This window comes from Balaenoptera physalus, assembly GCF_965194825.1.
Source record: "Balaenoptera physalus genome assembly, chromosome: 12".
NCBI lineage: Eukaryota > Metazoa > Chordata > Mammalia > Artiodactyla > Balaenopteridae > Balaenoptera > Balaenoptera physalus.
Window position 1 is genome coordinate 70,977,469 of NC_138897.1, and position 14,402 is coordinate 70,991,870.

The following is a 14,402-nucleotide window of genomic DNA, read 5'->3' on the forward strand; positions in this document are numbered from 1 at the left end:
GCCAAGAGGGTTGAGTCCCTCATCAGGACCTGTGGTGGGGCCTTCCATGTGGGGGCTGAACGGGCCACACCAGATCTTGGGTCTCTTAACCCACAGGAGGGCTTGTCCCACTTCCTCTATGTGCCTTTCCTCTGTGTCTGTGTCTGTGGGGCCGTCTACACTGGCTTCTTCCTCCCTGAGACCAGAGGCAAGAGCTTCGTGGACATCTCAGAGGAATTGCACAGACTCAACTTCCCTGGGGTGGAGCCAGGGCCCCACGTGGACGGGCCGGAGGTCATCCGGTCCACAGAACTCTAGCTCAGCAGGTTTGGCTGGGGCCCAGCCGGCCGCTGCTCTTCCCTCGGGCCCTCTCCATTCACCAGCCCTGCATCCCCTTGTTTAATGGGTGCTTGTTGAGCACCTACTGTGTGCAGGCCTGGTGTTTAGCCATCGGCGGTGAGCTGGAGAGATGGGGTCTGGGACCTCTCGGTGCTCCCTGTCTGGAGGCAGTTAACAGGAAACCAGTAAAAACACAATTACAAACTTGGGCGGGACTTCCCTGGCAGTCCAGTGGTTAAGACTTCGCCTTCCAATGCAGGGGGTGCGTGTTCGATCCCTGGATGGGGAGCTAAGATCCCACATGCCTTGCAGCCAAAAAACCAAAACATAAAACAGAAGCAATATTGTAACAAATTTTTAAAATTTTCTTTCTTTCTTTATTTATTTTTGGCTGCATTGGGTCTTCATTGCGGCGAGCGGGCTAGCGGTTCTAGCAGCGGCGAGCGGGGGCTACTCTTCGTTGCGGTGCGTTGGCTTCTCATTGTGGTGGCTTCTCCTTGCGGAGCACGGGCTGTAGGCGCGCGGGCTTCAGTAGTTGTAGCACGTGGGCTCAGTAGTTGTGGCTCACTGGCTCTAGAGCACAGGCTCAGTAGTTGTGGCGCATGGACTTAGCTGCTCCGTGGCATGTGGGATCCGCCTGGACCAGGGCTCAAACCCGTGTCCCCTGCATTGGCAGGCAGATTCTTAACCACTGCACCACCAGGAAAGCCCTATTGTAGCAAATTCAATAAAGACTTTAAAAAAGGTCTACATCAAAAAAAATCTTAAAACAAAACAAAACAAACTTGGGGAAATGAAGTGGAAGAAAATACAGCTTGTGAAGGGTGTGTATACCAAGGGATGTTTGAGAGGGGAGTGGTCAGGGAAGGATTTTCTGAGGAATTGATTGTTAAAAATCAACTTTATTGAGGTATAATTTACATACAATAAAATGTATCCATATTAAGTTTACATTTGATAAGTTTTGACAGGTGTACATATCCATGAACCACCACCACCATCAAGGTAGACCAGTCACATCATCTCCAAAGTTCCGTCGTGCCCCTTTGCAATCAGGCCCTAGGCCCTAGGCAACCGCAGACCTGCCTTCTGTCACTATAAGTCAGATTTCTTTTTCAGAATTTGATATAATTTCATACTGTATGTATGCATTTGTGTCTGGCTTTGCTCCAGATAAAGTTTTTGAGGTTCATGTGTGTTGTTGCATGTATTAGCATATATCCCTTTGTATGGCTGAATAGTATTCCACTGTATGGATATACCATCATTTGTTAACCCATTTCCCTGCAGGTGGACATTTGGCTGTTTCTAATTGGTTGGTTTTTTTTTTTTTAATAAATTTATTTATTTTATTTATTTATTTTTGGCTGCATTGGGCCTTCGTTGCTGTGCACAGGCGTTCTCTAGTTTTGGCGAGTGGGGGCCACTCTTTGCCACGTTGCGTGGGCTTCTCATTGCGGCAGCTTCTCCTGTTGTGGAGCACGGACTCTAGGCACACGGGCTTCAGTAGTTGTGGCACGCGGGCTCTAGAGCGCAGGCTCAGTAGTTGTAGCACATGGGCTTAGCTGTTCCGCGGCATGTGGGATCTTTCCGGACCAGGGCTCGAACCCATGTCCTCTGCATTGGCAGGCAGATTCTTAACCACTGCGCCACCAGGGAAGCCCTGTTTCTAATTGTTGGCCATGATGAATAAAACTGTTATGAACATTCCTGCACAAGTTGTGTAGACGTATGCTTTCATTTCTTTGGGGTAAATGAATTGCTGAGTTTAATAATGAATGTATCACTTTGTTATAAAGCAGAAACTAACACACCATGGTAAAGCAATTATACTCCAATAAAGATGTTAAAAAAAATAATGAATGTATGCTTAACTGTAGAAGAAACTGTTTTCCTAAGTGCATGTACTGTTTTACATTCCCGCTAGCACTTGATGAGACTTCTGGATGCTCCAAATCCTCATCAGCACTTGGCACTGTCAGTCTTCTTAATCTAGCCATTCCACTGAGTGTGTAGTGGCGTCTTGTGGTTTTATTGAGGTATTTCCCTGATGGCTAATAATGCTTAGCATCTCTTCATGTGCTAATATGACCATTCACGTATCTTCTTTTGTGAAGACTGTTCAAGTCTTTTGCCCACTATTTTTAAAAAAAGATTTTTTTTAGAGTAGTTTTAATTTCACAGCAAAATTGAGAGAAAAGTACAGAGATTTCCCATATGCCCCCTCTCCCACACATGCACAGCCTCCTGTTATCAACGTCCCCCACCAGAGTGGGACGTTTGTTACAATCCACGACCCTACATTGACACGTCATTATCACACCCAAAGTCCACGGTTTACATTAGGGTTCACTCCTGTAGTTGTACATGCTATGGCTTTGGACAAATGTATGATGACATGTATCCACCATGATAGTATCATACAGAGTATTTTCCCTGCCCTAAAAATCCTCTCTGTTCTACATGGTCATCCCTTTCCTGCCCCTGCTCAGCGCCTGGCGACCACTGATCTTTCTGTGGTCTCTACAATTTTGTTTTCTCCGGAATGTCATATAGTTGGAATCATAGAGTATGTAGCCTTTTCAGATTGGCTTCTTTCACTTAGTAATATGCATTTAAGTTTCTTCCAGGTCTTTTCATTGCTTAATAGTTCTTTTTGCACTGAGTAAAATTACATTGTCTGAATGTCCCAAAGTTTATTCACCTACTGAAGGACGTTTTGGTTGCTTTTGGCAATTATGAATAAAGCTGCTATATACATCCATGTGCAGGTTTTTGTGTGGACATACATTTTCACCTCCTTTGGGTAAATACCAAGAAGCATGATTGCTGGATCATAGGGTAAGAATATGTTTAGTTTTGTAAGAACCTGCCAAACACTCTTCCAAAGTGGCTATACCATTTTAATTCCCACCAGCACTGAATGAGAGTTCCTGTTGCTCCACATCCTCACCAACATTTGGTGTTGTCAGTGATTTAGGCCATTCTAATAAGTGTGTGGTGGTATTTTCTTGTAATGTGCACTTCCCAGATGACAAACATGGAACATCTTTTCATATGCTAATTTGCCATCTGTATATATCTTCTTTGGTGAGTGTCTGTTAGAAGTGTTTTGGGACTTCCCTGGTGGCGCAGTGGTTAAGAATCCGCCTGCCATTGCAGGGGACACGGGTTCGAGCCCTGGTCCGGGAAGATCCCACATGCCGTGGAGCAACTAAGCCCGTGTGCCACGACTACTGAACCTGAGCTCTAGAGCCTGCAAGCCACTGAGCCCGCGTGCCACAACTACTGCAGCCCACGTGCCTAGAGCCTGTGCTTGGCAGCAAAGAGAAGCCACCTCAATGAGAAGCCCGCACACTGCAACAAAGAGTAGCCCCCGCTTGCCGCAAATAGAGAAAGCCCGCGCACAGCAACGAAGACCCAATGCAGCCAATAAATTAATTAATTAATTAAAAAAAAAAACTGTTTGGCTGTTTTTAAAAATCAAGTTGTTTGTTTTCTTATTGTTGAGTTTTAAAAGTTCTTTGTATATTTTGGATAACAGTCTTTGATCAGATGCATCTTTTGCAGATATTTTCTCCCAGTCTGTGGTTTGCCTTTTCATTTTCTTGACAGTGCCTTCCACAGAGCAGATGTTTTTATTATTTATTTATTTATAAAATGTATATATATATTTTAATAAATTTATTTAATTTATTTTTGGTTGCATGGGGTCTTCGTTGCTGCATGCAGGCTTCCTCTAGTTGTGGCGAGCGGGGGCTACTCTTTGTTGCGGTGCACAGGCTTCTCATTGCGATGGCTTCTTTTGTTGTGGAGCATGGGCTCTAGGCACGCGGGCTTCAGTAGTTGTGGCTCGCGGGCTCTAGAGCGCAGGCTCAGTAGTTGTGGCGCATGGGCTTAGTTGCCCCATGGCATGTGGGATCCTCCTGGACCAGGCCTCGAACCCGTGTCCCCTGCATTGGCAGGTGGATTCTTAACCACTGCGCCACCAGGGAAGTCCCTGTATATATTTTTTAAAGGCCTTTTTTTTTTTTATTAATTTATTTTATTTTATTTATTTTTGGCTGCATGGGGTCTTCATTGCTGTGCACGGGTTTTCTCTAGTTGCTGTGAACGGGGGCTACTCTTCTTTGCGGTGTGCTGGCCTCTCATTGCTGTGGCTTCTCTTGCTGCGGAGCGCAGGCTCAGTAGTTGTGGTGCACAGGCTTAGTTGCCCCGTGGCATGTGGGATCCTCCTGGACCAGGGCTCGAACCTGTGTCCCCTGCATTGGCAGGAGGATTCTTAACCACTGCACCACCAGAGAAGCCCATTTTTAAAGTCTTTATTGAATTTGTTACAATATTGCTTCTGTTTTATGTTTTGGTTTCTTGGCCTGCAGGCATGTGCGATCTTAGTTCGTGGACCAGAGATGGAACCCGCACCCCCTGCATTGTAAGGCGAAGTCTCAACCACTGGACCACCAGGGAAGTCCCCAGATGTTTTTAATTTTAAAGAAGTTCAGCTTATGAATTCTTTCATAGATCGTGTTGTATCTAAAAAGTCATCACCACATCCACAGTCATCTAGTGTCCACCATTTTTTTTTTTTTAAGCTGCGCCGCATGGCTTGCAGGATCTCAGTTTCCTGACAAGGGATTGAACCTGGGCCCAGTGAAAGCGCCGAGTCCCAATCACTGGACCACCAGGGAATTCCCTTATTCATTTACTTTTAATGGATGTCCAGTGGTGCCGGCACCGTTTGTTGAAAAGACCATCTTTTCCCCATTGGATTACCTTGGCACTTAGGTCAAAAAAACAATTGATCATTGTAGTATCATAAAGAATTTGTCTGGCTTTCAGTGGGAAGCAGTAACCGCCATATTAGCAGAAGTGGCAAGCAGTAGGTTCTCTGGGGAGCGAGAACTCTCTGAGTCGGGGTCAGGAGAGGTCTCATGGAGAAGTCACCTGGAGCTGGCTTCCTGAGGACAGGCCCAGCTGGGGTTCCTTTGGAGGCAGGAGTGTTGAAGGATGGGACTGAAGGCCTGTGGGTCCGGTAGATGTGGAGCTTTCTGGAAGGCAGGTGTCAGCACTCTGGGAGCCCTCTGTGTGTTCTCCCAGCTTCTCTCTGCCACCTGCCCCATCTCCGCCTCTGCTGACCCGCTCCCCAGCTGCCCCCCCACCCTCGGCACCAGTGGCCACCCTGGCCGCTACTGGCCCCTGGTGAAGATTAGTGAGAAAGGATCCATCCCTCGAAATCCCGTGGTGCACAGGCTGTGAGCAGGGCAGGCGTCAGGCTGTGTCCCAGGTCTGGGACTGCATTGGTCACACTTAGGTGCCCTGGTCCCCAGCATGGACCATAGAGATGCCCCCAGCCCGGGCCTAGCCCTTGGGCTGTGTCCCACTTGCTGTCCACCCAGCCAAATTGTCTCTGAGAGTGTGGGGTGGGCGTTGGGAGTCCTTGTTGCCCAGGGAACCCCTCAGCAGGGCAAGGAAACAGGGACAGGACCCCGCAGGCAGGAGAGGCCGTGCCAGGAGAGGTGGGGGAGATGCAGCCTGGCCTCAGGTTTGATGGGATGGGGGAGGGGCGGGGGTGGGGAAGGACCTGGCCACCAGGGAGGGAAAGTACAGTCACCCACACTGCCCAGTGCCACCATTAGGGTCAGGCCTGTTAGTCCGTTTTCTGCTCCAGGACACTTGATGACAAAGCAATAAGATCAGGTAGCTTTTACTGAGCACATTCTGAATGCAGGCACTTTGTGCTTGTCCTTAATCTCGTTAAATCTTCACACAAATCTATGGAAAAGGAATTCCCCCAGTTTGAAATTTTGCAGCTGAGCCTCAGAGAGTTTAAGAGGCTCAGCCCAGATCACCCTCTCTGAACCATGTCTCATCCTGTGCGGGAGAGCTGGCCATGACTGCTAGCTCCCCAACAAGCCTAGGCCCTGCTTTTGCAGTGTGGTGGTCTCCTGGCAGACACCCCTCTTAAAATCCTGTACCTTCAGGTACAGCTCAGGGGGGGGTCTCCAGCAGGGATGATGACCTCCCAGGTCTTCTTCCGCTGTGACTGGAGGGGGAGGGTGTTTCCTTTGCTTGTCTTTGCTGCAACTTTTACCACATTCAGCGAACAAGGGCACAGGGACTGGTGCGTGGGGGACAGTCGGGGGCTCAAGGCTGGCTGGGTTCTTGCTGTGAGTGATGAACCGCAAGTGCCCGGGGGAGGGATGGCAAGGGGAATGAAGCTGGCGAAGGGGCTGTGGGAGCCGGTGGTCAGGTGGACCGTCCGTGGACGTGGACCGATGGCCAGGTCCGTGTCAGGGAGAGGCAGCAAGAGGACAGCAGTAGCCCTGCATCATGGAGTCAGCAGGCCCTCCCCCTCCCCATGCACCCCTTCCAGCGTGGGTGACTTGCGTCCTGCCCACAGAGATGTTCAACCGGGGTGGGGGGCACGGCTGCCAGCTTTAGGGGCCTGCCGGGTGCTCGTATGGGCCGTATTCCTCCTCATCTAGCTGGCGTTTCCCTACATCCTGAGGTTTCCTTCCCACCCCCTCTCTGCCCAGCAGCCCTCAACTGTGGGGCGTGGCCCTCAAGAAGTCCTCTGTACCAGCTAGGAGCTGCCCTGGGGCTGCAAACGTCAGAAACCCTGACCAGTGGTGCTTCAAGCAGAGAGGGACTTACTTTTCTCCTGTAATGTAAAGGCAGCTGAAGGGGATGGGCAGAGCCGCCAGAGCCCCAGGCTCCTCGGGGTTGCCACTCCCCCTCCTTTGCCTGTGTTTTTCCAGCTCAGGGTTGCCTGGCAGCTGCTGCACATCTGGCAGTCCTGCCCAGGTTCCAGGCGGGGGTAGGAGGAAGGGCGTAGGGTAGAGCCTCCATCTGCAGGCAGCTGCTTCCCTGTGGACCCTGCACATCACATGGGCCACAGCTACCTCCGGTGGCCATGCCTGGTTGCCAGTGGCTCCGGGGCGGTGAAGGTTCTAAGCAAACAGAATTGGGATGCTGTCAGTGAGGAGGGAGGGGGAGAGGATTTTGGGGGCCAAGGGCTCCTCGTGCGTGTGTGCTGTTGTTCAGCAGGTGATTCTAGAACCCCTGGGGATGCCGGGGGTGTAGCTCTTAGAACAAATTACCACAAATTGAGCAGCTTAAAACAACACACGTTTATTATCTCAGTTTCTGTGGGTCACAATCGAGTACAAAGTGACTGGTCTTCTTCTTCAGGTCTCACGGCCGAAGTCAAGGCGTCTCCGGGTCAAGTAGGGAGGAACCCACTTCTGAGCTCATTCAGGCTGCTGGCAGAATTCAGTTCCTTGCGGCTGAACGACTGAGGGCCCTTCATCTTCAAAGCCAGTAACGGCACATCTGAGTCCTTCTGCTTCGAGGCTCTCTGACCGCCCCTCCTGCTGCATCTCTTACTTGAGCTGGAGAAAATTCTCTGCTTTTAAGGGCTCATGTGATTACGTTGGCCCCACCCAGATAATCCATGATAACCTCCCTACTGTAAAGTCTATAACCCTAATTACATCTACAAAGTGCCTTTTGCCACGTAAGGTAACATATTCACAGGTTCCAGGGAATTGGGCATGGTCATCTTTGGAGGCCCTCCGCCTGCTACCTAGTAACAGGTCAGAAGGTAGGCCACAGCAATGTCCCCCACCTCATGCAGCCCAGAAAGGAATCAGTAACTTGCAAACAGAGATATGGTGACGGCCTTGAAGGAGAGGACCTGACGGGGCCAGGAGCTCTGGGGCTTTCCTGACAAACTGAGCCTGAGGCAGATGAGGGAGAGTACAGGCCTACAGCGTTCCAGGACCAACGCCCAAGCCAGGAGCCAGGAGCCAGGAGCACGGCCCCGAATGGTGGCTCACCTACAGGGCGTCGCAGGTTATTTGTTGGCGAGGCTTCACTGTGTCACCCACTTCCACTATCAGAGAACCACCAACCAGGTGCTGGCTCCTGAGTCTTCTGGCTGGAGTCACTTGGGTCAGTTCTGTTCACATTTCACTGGGCAAGGCAAGTCACATGGCCAGATCTACTGCCAGGGGGTGGGGAGACAGACCCCTCCCCCAGGCAGGCCAGGCCAGGCCAAAGGTGGTGCCAGCTAACTTAGACTAAGGCGGGGTGGGGGCAGGAGAAGTGAGGATAAAGGGACAGTGGAGGGAGGCACATTTCACTGGCAGGCAATCAGGGGTGGGAGAATAGTCATGCACTTGGATTTGGACACAGGTAGCAGGACATGCGGAGTTGGCTGCTGGGGCTCAGAGGAACGCCCCGGGCTGGAGACAATGCGTGGGGTGCATCAGTGCATCAGTGGTAACAGAGCCCTGGGCACAGGAAGTCTGCTGGGGTGTGGGAGTGGGGAGGGATATGACCTGGGGCCCACCTGGAGGGATCCACATTTTACAGAGTATTTGCACAGCTGGGCCATGTGACCTCCTGCCTGAGGCCGCCTGCTCCCACAGGCATGGTGGTCTTGCTCTATCACATGGCCAGTGTCCAGGCCAGTGTGTGCTGTGCCACCTTAACCAGACCACACCTGCCAAAGACCAAGGACAGGACCTCCCTGGAGAGCTCTGAGACTTGGCCAAACCAGCATGAGCCAAACCCCCTCGAGTGCCTGCAGAGCTCTGCTCCCCAGCACAGCCCCCTGACCAGGGTCTCCTCGGAGCGGGAGTCGGGTGGCCCTCCTGCCCAGTAATGGCAGGGCCTGCAGGCTCCTCCCTGGCCCTGTCCTCTTCCTGCCGTGTCATGGCTAACTTCATTCATTCAGCCAGCATTTAGTCCATGTCTCTTGTATGTTTGGCACCTACTAGGTGCCCCCTGAGCTGACCAACAGTGGAAGAGAGAGACTGCACCCAGGGCTCTGTGAGAGGGCATCCCCACAGGGCCTGACTAGGGTGGGGCTTCCCTGAGGAGCTCAATTTTCCAGACCTGCAAAGGGGTTGCCCAGGGGACCGGATGGGGCTTTGGGGTGGGCTCTGAGACGGAGTTGCTGACTGCCTTTGGAACCCCTCCTACTCCCTGCCTCTCCCCTGGGCACCTCCCAGCATCCTCACCCACCCTGAAGAGCAGGGGTGCAGGGAAGGCCTCTGGATGGTGACTCGCTTGTGGCAGCCCCCTCCCACCTGCAGCAATGACCACCCCTCCCCATCACACACAGACACACACACACACACACACACACACACGCAGGCGCGCGGAGACTGCGGACACAAGAGGGCTTAGTGGAATGAGCTGGGACTCCATCTGCTTGTCTGGCTGTGATCTCATGGAGGGCCAGGGGCCATCTGTCCCGCTAAAAGCCGCATCCCTGCTGCTCTCGGCACACAGACGTCGCTGTGACTAGATGAAAGGACTGACAAACGAGGGACAGACAGATTTCTGGCCGCCGCGTGGAGAACGACTTTGAGGAGGTGCTCAGGGCCAAGGGCCGACTCTGCAGGGGCTCCGAGTTCCGCCGGGCGGGCTGGGCCTCTGCAGGCGGTGACGTCACCAGGCGCGAGCGCGCCGCGGCCTCGGGGGCGGGGCCTCCGCCGGCTGTGGCGTCACGGGAGGCTGGGCCGCAGCCGCAGTGGGAGGGGCGCTGGGCGGCGGTCACGTAGCTCAGAGGTTTCCCGGCTGTGTTTCCGCGCGAGTCGGTTGGTTCCTGTATCCCTGTCTTCGCCGTCATGCCGATATTCCTGGTGAACACCAACGTGCCCCGCGCCTCTGTGCCGGACGGGCTCCTCTCCGAGCTCACCCAGCAGCTGGCGCAGGCCACGGGCAAGCCGGCGCAGGTCTGCGGGGAGGGCCCGGCCAAGCGGTCCCGGGCTGGGGCGGGGGAGGTGGCTCCGGGATGGGGCTTGGGCGGGGCAGGCCGCTCCGGGATGGGGCTCCGGGAGGGGAAGGGATGGGGGCGTCCGGGCCGGCGAGGCCAGGAGGCCCGCTGACCGCTGCCCCTCCCCCGCAGTACATCGCGGTGCACGTGGTGCCGGACCAGCTCATGGCCTTCGGGGGCTCCAGCGAGCCGTGCGCGCTCTGCAGCCTGCACAGCATCGGCAAGATCGGCGGCGCGCAGAACCGCTCCTACAGCAAGCTGCTGTGCGGCCTGCTGGCCGAACGCCTGCGCATCAGCCCGGACAGGTGCGTGGGCGCCGGGGGACGGGGGGCGCGCGGCCACGGCGGCCACCTCGCAGCCGGCTTAGACCCGCTTCCTCCCCCGCAGGATCTACATCAACTACTACGACATGAACGCGGCTAACGTGGGCTGGAACGGCTCCACCTTCGCCTGAGTGTCGCGCCCCGGACTCCCCTGCCCCGGGCCCGCAGCCTAAGCGCGGTTTTCTGCCCGCCCCGCCCCCAGCGACCCCACCTACCGGGACGGAGAAATAAACGGTGTGGAGACTGCGGCTGCCTCGGGCTTCCTTGGCTTGCGGAGGAATCGGTGCAGGGCTGGGTCAGTGACTGGGCAACCGAGATCGGGAGGGGTGTCCCCAGAATCTGCAGCCTAGCCTCTCCACGCCCCCAGCCCCCAGCAGAGGGCCCAGCTGTGGTTGGCATCCTGCCCGAGGCCGCAGACCCCGGAATCCTACGGGAATTCGTTTTGGATCGTCCCCCACCCCCCACCTCCCGCAGAGGCCGGACTACCTCTTGGGCTAGGGCTGGCGGGGAAAGGGGGAGGGGTCAGAATCTGAGTGGGGGCGGGGGGGGGGGAGAGAAAGCCTTCCCCACTCCGTCCAGGGTCACTTTTCGATAGGCTGCTGCCTCAGTGTCTTGACTTGGGAAATCCCGTTGTTCTGGAACTTTGCAACAGCTTTTGGGTCTGGTAGGAGGGAAGGTGCCCAGGAGGTGGAGTTCCTGGTTATGTTGCCCTGTTCACCCCAGTTCTGGGCCTGGGCTCTGCTCCCCTCAGGCACAGCAGTTCCCTGAGGGAACATCCCCTGTAATTTGGGTACCATTCAGGTCTTATGGCGCAGCAGCTCTGAAAGCCTCCAGGTGGCTAGTTAACCCCACTAGGCCTCTGGAGGTCCTGGCACTGAGGGTACCCTGTCAAAACAAAATCAGTGTCAAGGTCCAGTGTAACTGGGGTCTCCTGGCCTAGGATCCCTTCTCCAAGTGCAGGGGCTCGCTCCCTCGTGGGGGCAGCGATAGGGCAGCAGGCAGTCCTCCAGCCACGAAGTGCTGCTTGCTCGGGTCCGGTCGCCTTTGGGCTGAACACTTCACCGCCCTGCAGCATGAGCGCCTCCATGGGCCCTGGCAGCGACTCCTTCCAAGTGAGGCCCAGCCATGAGCACTGGGAATTTGTGTGAAGGGCCAGCTCCACCCCTTCTGCACTGCCTACCCTGGGGGAGAAGTCCAGTTCATTGCAGCTGCTGGCACAGAGAAGGGGCTCCTCTGGCCACATGAACCCCATTCCTGGGGGCCTCACCTCTGGATTCCTGCTGGCCCCAAGCCATTGAAACCCTTTGTTCTTCCTCAGCCCCTGAGATAGACAAGAACATCCTAGATGGAGGTGATTTTTTTAAAATCCACAGAATTTAAGTGAATTTGTTTTTGGAAGCAGAGGGGCTCTGGGGAAAAGGGTTGTTACTACCTGGACCAAGCCTCTGGAGCTCTTCCCTTCTGATGCTGGGAGTGAGGAGCAGGCCCACCTTTGAGTGATACACAGTGACAAGGGCCACCTTGTATGTGTGCTGGGGCCTGGGGTGGCCACGGGCTCCTTCCTTGGGACGGCTGCCAGTGGCCCAGCCCATGTGGCACCCACTGTGGCTTCAGTGTGAACTCCCAGCAGGCAGGAAGCTTCGGGTGCCCATCCCAGGCTTGTAGCAGGTCACACTTGCCCTCTGATTATGGTAACTTCAGAACAGCCCAGGCCCCAGGGCTGCCTAGCCCAGTCCCTTGGCACTTTCCACTTGGATCTACCCCCCACCCCACACCTCTGGGGCAGTCTGCCAGTGCCAGCTTCCTCATTCAGATGCCTGAGGGCTGCTCTCCTTCAGTCCAGGTCCAGGGGGCACTCTCCACCCTCAGCCCCCAGTCAGCTCCCTGGATATTGAGGATTTACTTCCAGGACAGTGGGGACAGTCGTGATCTTTGAAAGGAGGAGAATCGGTTCAAGGGAGTCTGGAGGGTGTGGCCCATCTTTCGGAGGGGACGCTCCTCTTCCACAGAGGTCTTCCAGCTCACCTCAGTCTCATTCTGTCCTCAGTGAGGGGACTGGAGTCAGTCTCCGTGCTGGGGGAGGGGGTGGGGGGGTGGCATGGCTCCAGCTGCAGCCAAACATCCCTCAGCCTGGCTCGCGGCCTGGGGCCTCCCTCTTGGGTATGAGCACCTGCCCTGTGACAGGCTCCTGCCTCGGCCTGGCCTTTGTCACATCCCCTCAGCTCCCCAGCTGTGTGCCCCCCAACCCCCAAGTTCCCAGTACACAGCTTCTTCCCCTTGCTCTTGGCCTTCACCTTGATGCACCACACGAGGTCGTGAGAGCAGGGGCCTAGGTGTCTGTGAGCATCTCATCCGACTCCTTCATTTCACAGGTGAGGACACCATCCCAGTTCCCAGGGTGTGTCAACACCAGGTCACCACCTCCCAGGGTCCGACCTCACATTCCCTCCCATTGTCCCCAGCTAGGACTTTCACCTTGTGGCCTCACATGAGCCATGGGGGTCTCCCCAGCTGCAGGGGTCTCTGAGGGCCAAGGAGGCTGGGCGCCTGCTGTGTTGGGGAGGATGGAGGGGCTCCAGAGGGCAGAGCACAGCTCGCTGCCCCCATGAATCAGGGAGCGCCAGAGGCTCTGGTCAGCTGGGGTGTCACACAGCAGTGGCTCCTTGGATAGGAAAAAGGGGGCATCGGTGGATCAGGGTCCCACATTCTTAACCCTGCCCACCATGCTCCCAAGCCCCCTGGAGCTAATAATCGTCCCTGCATGCCGAGGAGAGCAGCTGCTGCACCTCCCTCTCAAGACATCTGTCCCCAACCCCAGTCCTCCCCCACCCCCCGCCCCGCACCCGGCCAGCTCCATTTCCTCTGAAGCATGGGCTCCGCTGCCCACCAAGCAGCCTGTCCCTTCCCCTGACGCCACCAACTGCCCCAAGGCCCAGAGGGGTGTCGTCAGCCTTCAAAACAGCAGCAGAAACTCATTTCCAAATAACAGCTCGAACTGAGATGTGGGACAGACGGGGGTGGAGGCACAGACTGCCACCCGCTCTCCACCATTGCCCCAGTGGTACCGCGTCACCTGCCAGCAAAGACCCCTGGCCTCTGGGGCAACCAGCGCCTTCAGCCCCGGTTTGCAGCCTGGCACCTCCCTTGCCGGTGCCGTTCCTTCTGCATCGAATGCCTTTCCCCCACCAGCCCACTGGGAGCCCCACACTGCACCCTTCTAGGAAGCCTTCCCTGAGGCCACCCAGTGCTGCACAATGCCAAGTCCCCTTTGCTTCAGCCCAGGCCCTGTGAGCTGCTCCTGGGTCCTGTGTCCCCCAGCAACCTCTGGGTGGCTGCACCCGGCTCTGTGATCTTTGCGCTGGTGGCCTGGAGGCCACTTGGGGCTTGTCCATTCTGGAGAGCTGGGCAGCATAGGCTCCCCCCCAGGCCTCCCACCTTGTCCTCTGCAGGCTTGCCCCACTGCCCTGTCCCCTGGTCTGAGACCCCTGCCTCAGGGCCTGCTTCCCCTGGGAGCCTGATCTTAGGGACCCTGGGATCGAGAGCCTGCTTGGCTCCCCTTCTGGGCCTCAGTTTTCCCCATCTGTGAAATGAAGAGATTCACCACATGTCTTTCCTACATATTCCCTAAACCACGGAGCTGACAGGACAGCTCAGCCTCAGGGACACGAGTAATGTGGATCACCAGGGGAGCTGAAGCAGGGAGCAGCGGGCCCATGCCTGCACACAGGTCTTGGTATTATCTGGGGAGGTCAGCCAATCCCAGAGCTTAGGAAGTTTCCAGTGTTTCTGGGCTGCTGATGTCTTCCTTGACTCCTTGGCCCCCTTTGCACTAAGTGCTGGCCCCCAAAACTTTGTTTTTGTAAAGCTCCCTCCTGCCACCCAGCCCTTCTTCCCAGCTGTGCAAAGCCAGGTTCCAGTCCTCCAGGCCTCCCAGGGAGAATTCCAGAATGGGCTTGGAAGACGTGGGGGGGGGG

The 14,402-nt window shown here is 55.4% G+C and overlaps 2 protein-coding genes and 1 long non-coding RNA gene across 11 annotated transcripts in view; 2 read left to right on the plus strand and 1 right to left on the minus strand.

The window, feature by feature from the left end:
* Window positions 1-7,824, plus strand: part of SLC2A11 (solute carrier family 2 member 11) — a 27,223-nt gene extending 19,399 nt beyond the window's left edge. For 5 of the 9 annotated variants that reach the window (XM_082416310.1, XM_082416309.1, XM_082416306.1 and 2 more), the window contains one exon: window positions 186-4,688. In XM_082416310.1, coding sequence (XP_082272436.1) covers window positions 186-557 — 372 coding nt within the window. In that variant the 3' untranslated portion in view covers window positions 558-4,688. The other 4 variants (XM_082416311.1, XM_082416312.1, XM_082416308.1 and 1 more) reach the window with 4 other exon arrangements.
* On the minus strand, window positions 7,430-9,711 carry LOC309639329. The gene is made up of 2 exons (XR_014251600.1): window positions 8,157-9,711; window positions 7,430-7,709 (listed from the first exon to the last, which is right to left on the minus strand). It is a non-coding gene; the product is annotated as an uncharacterized lncRNA (long non-coding RNA).
* Window positions 9,712-9,839: 128 nt separating this feature from the next.
* MIF (macrophage migration inhibitory factor) lies at window positions 9,840-10,674 on the plus strand. The gene is made up of 3 exons (XM_082416381.1): window positions 9,840-10,064; window positions 10,238-10,410; window positions 10,493-10,674. The coding sequence occupies exons 1-3, from the start codon at window positions 9,957-9,959 to the stop codon at window positions 10,557-10,559; spliced, it is 348 nt and encodes a 115-aa protein (XP_082272507.1). The 5' UTR covers window positions 9,840-9,956; the 3' UTR covers window positions 10,560-10,674.
* Window positions 10,675-14,402: the final 3,728 nt, after the last annotated feature.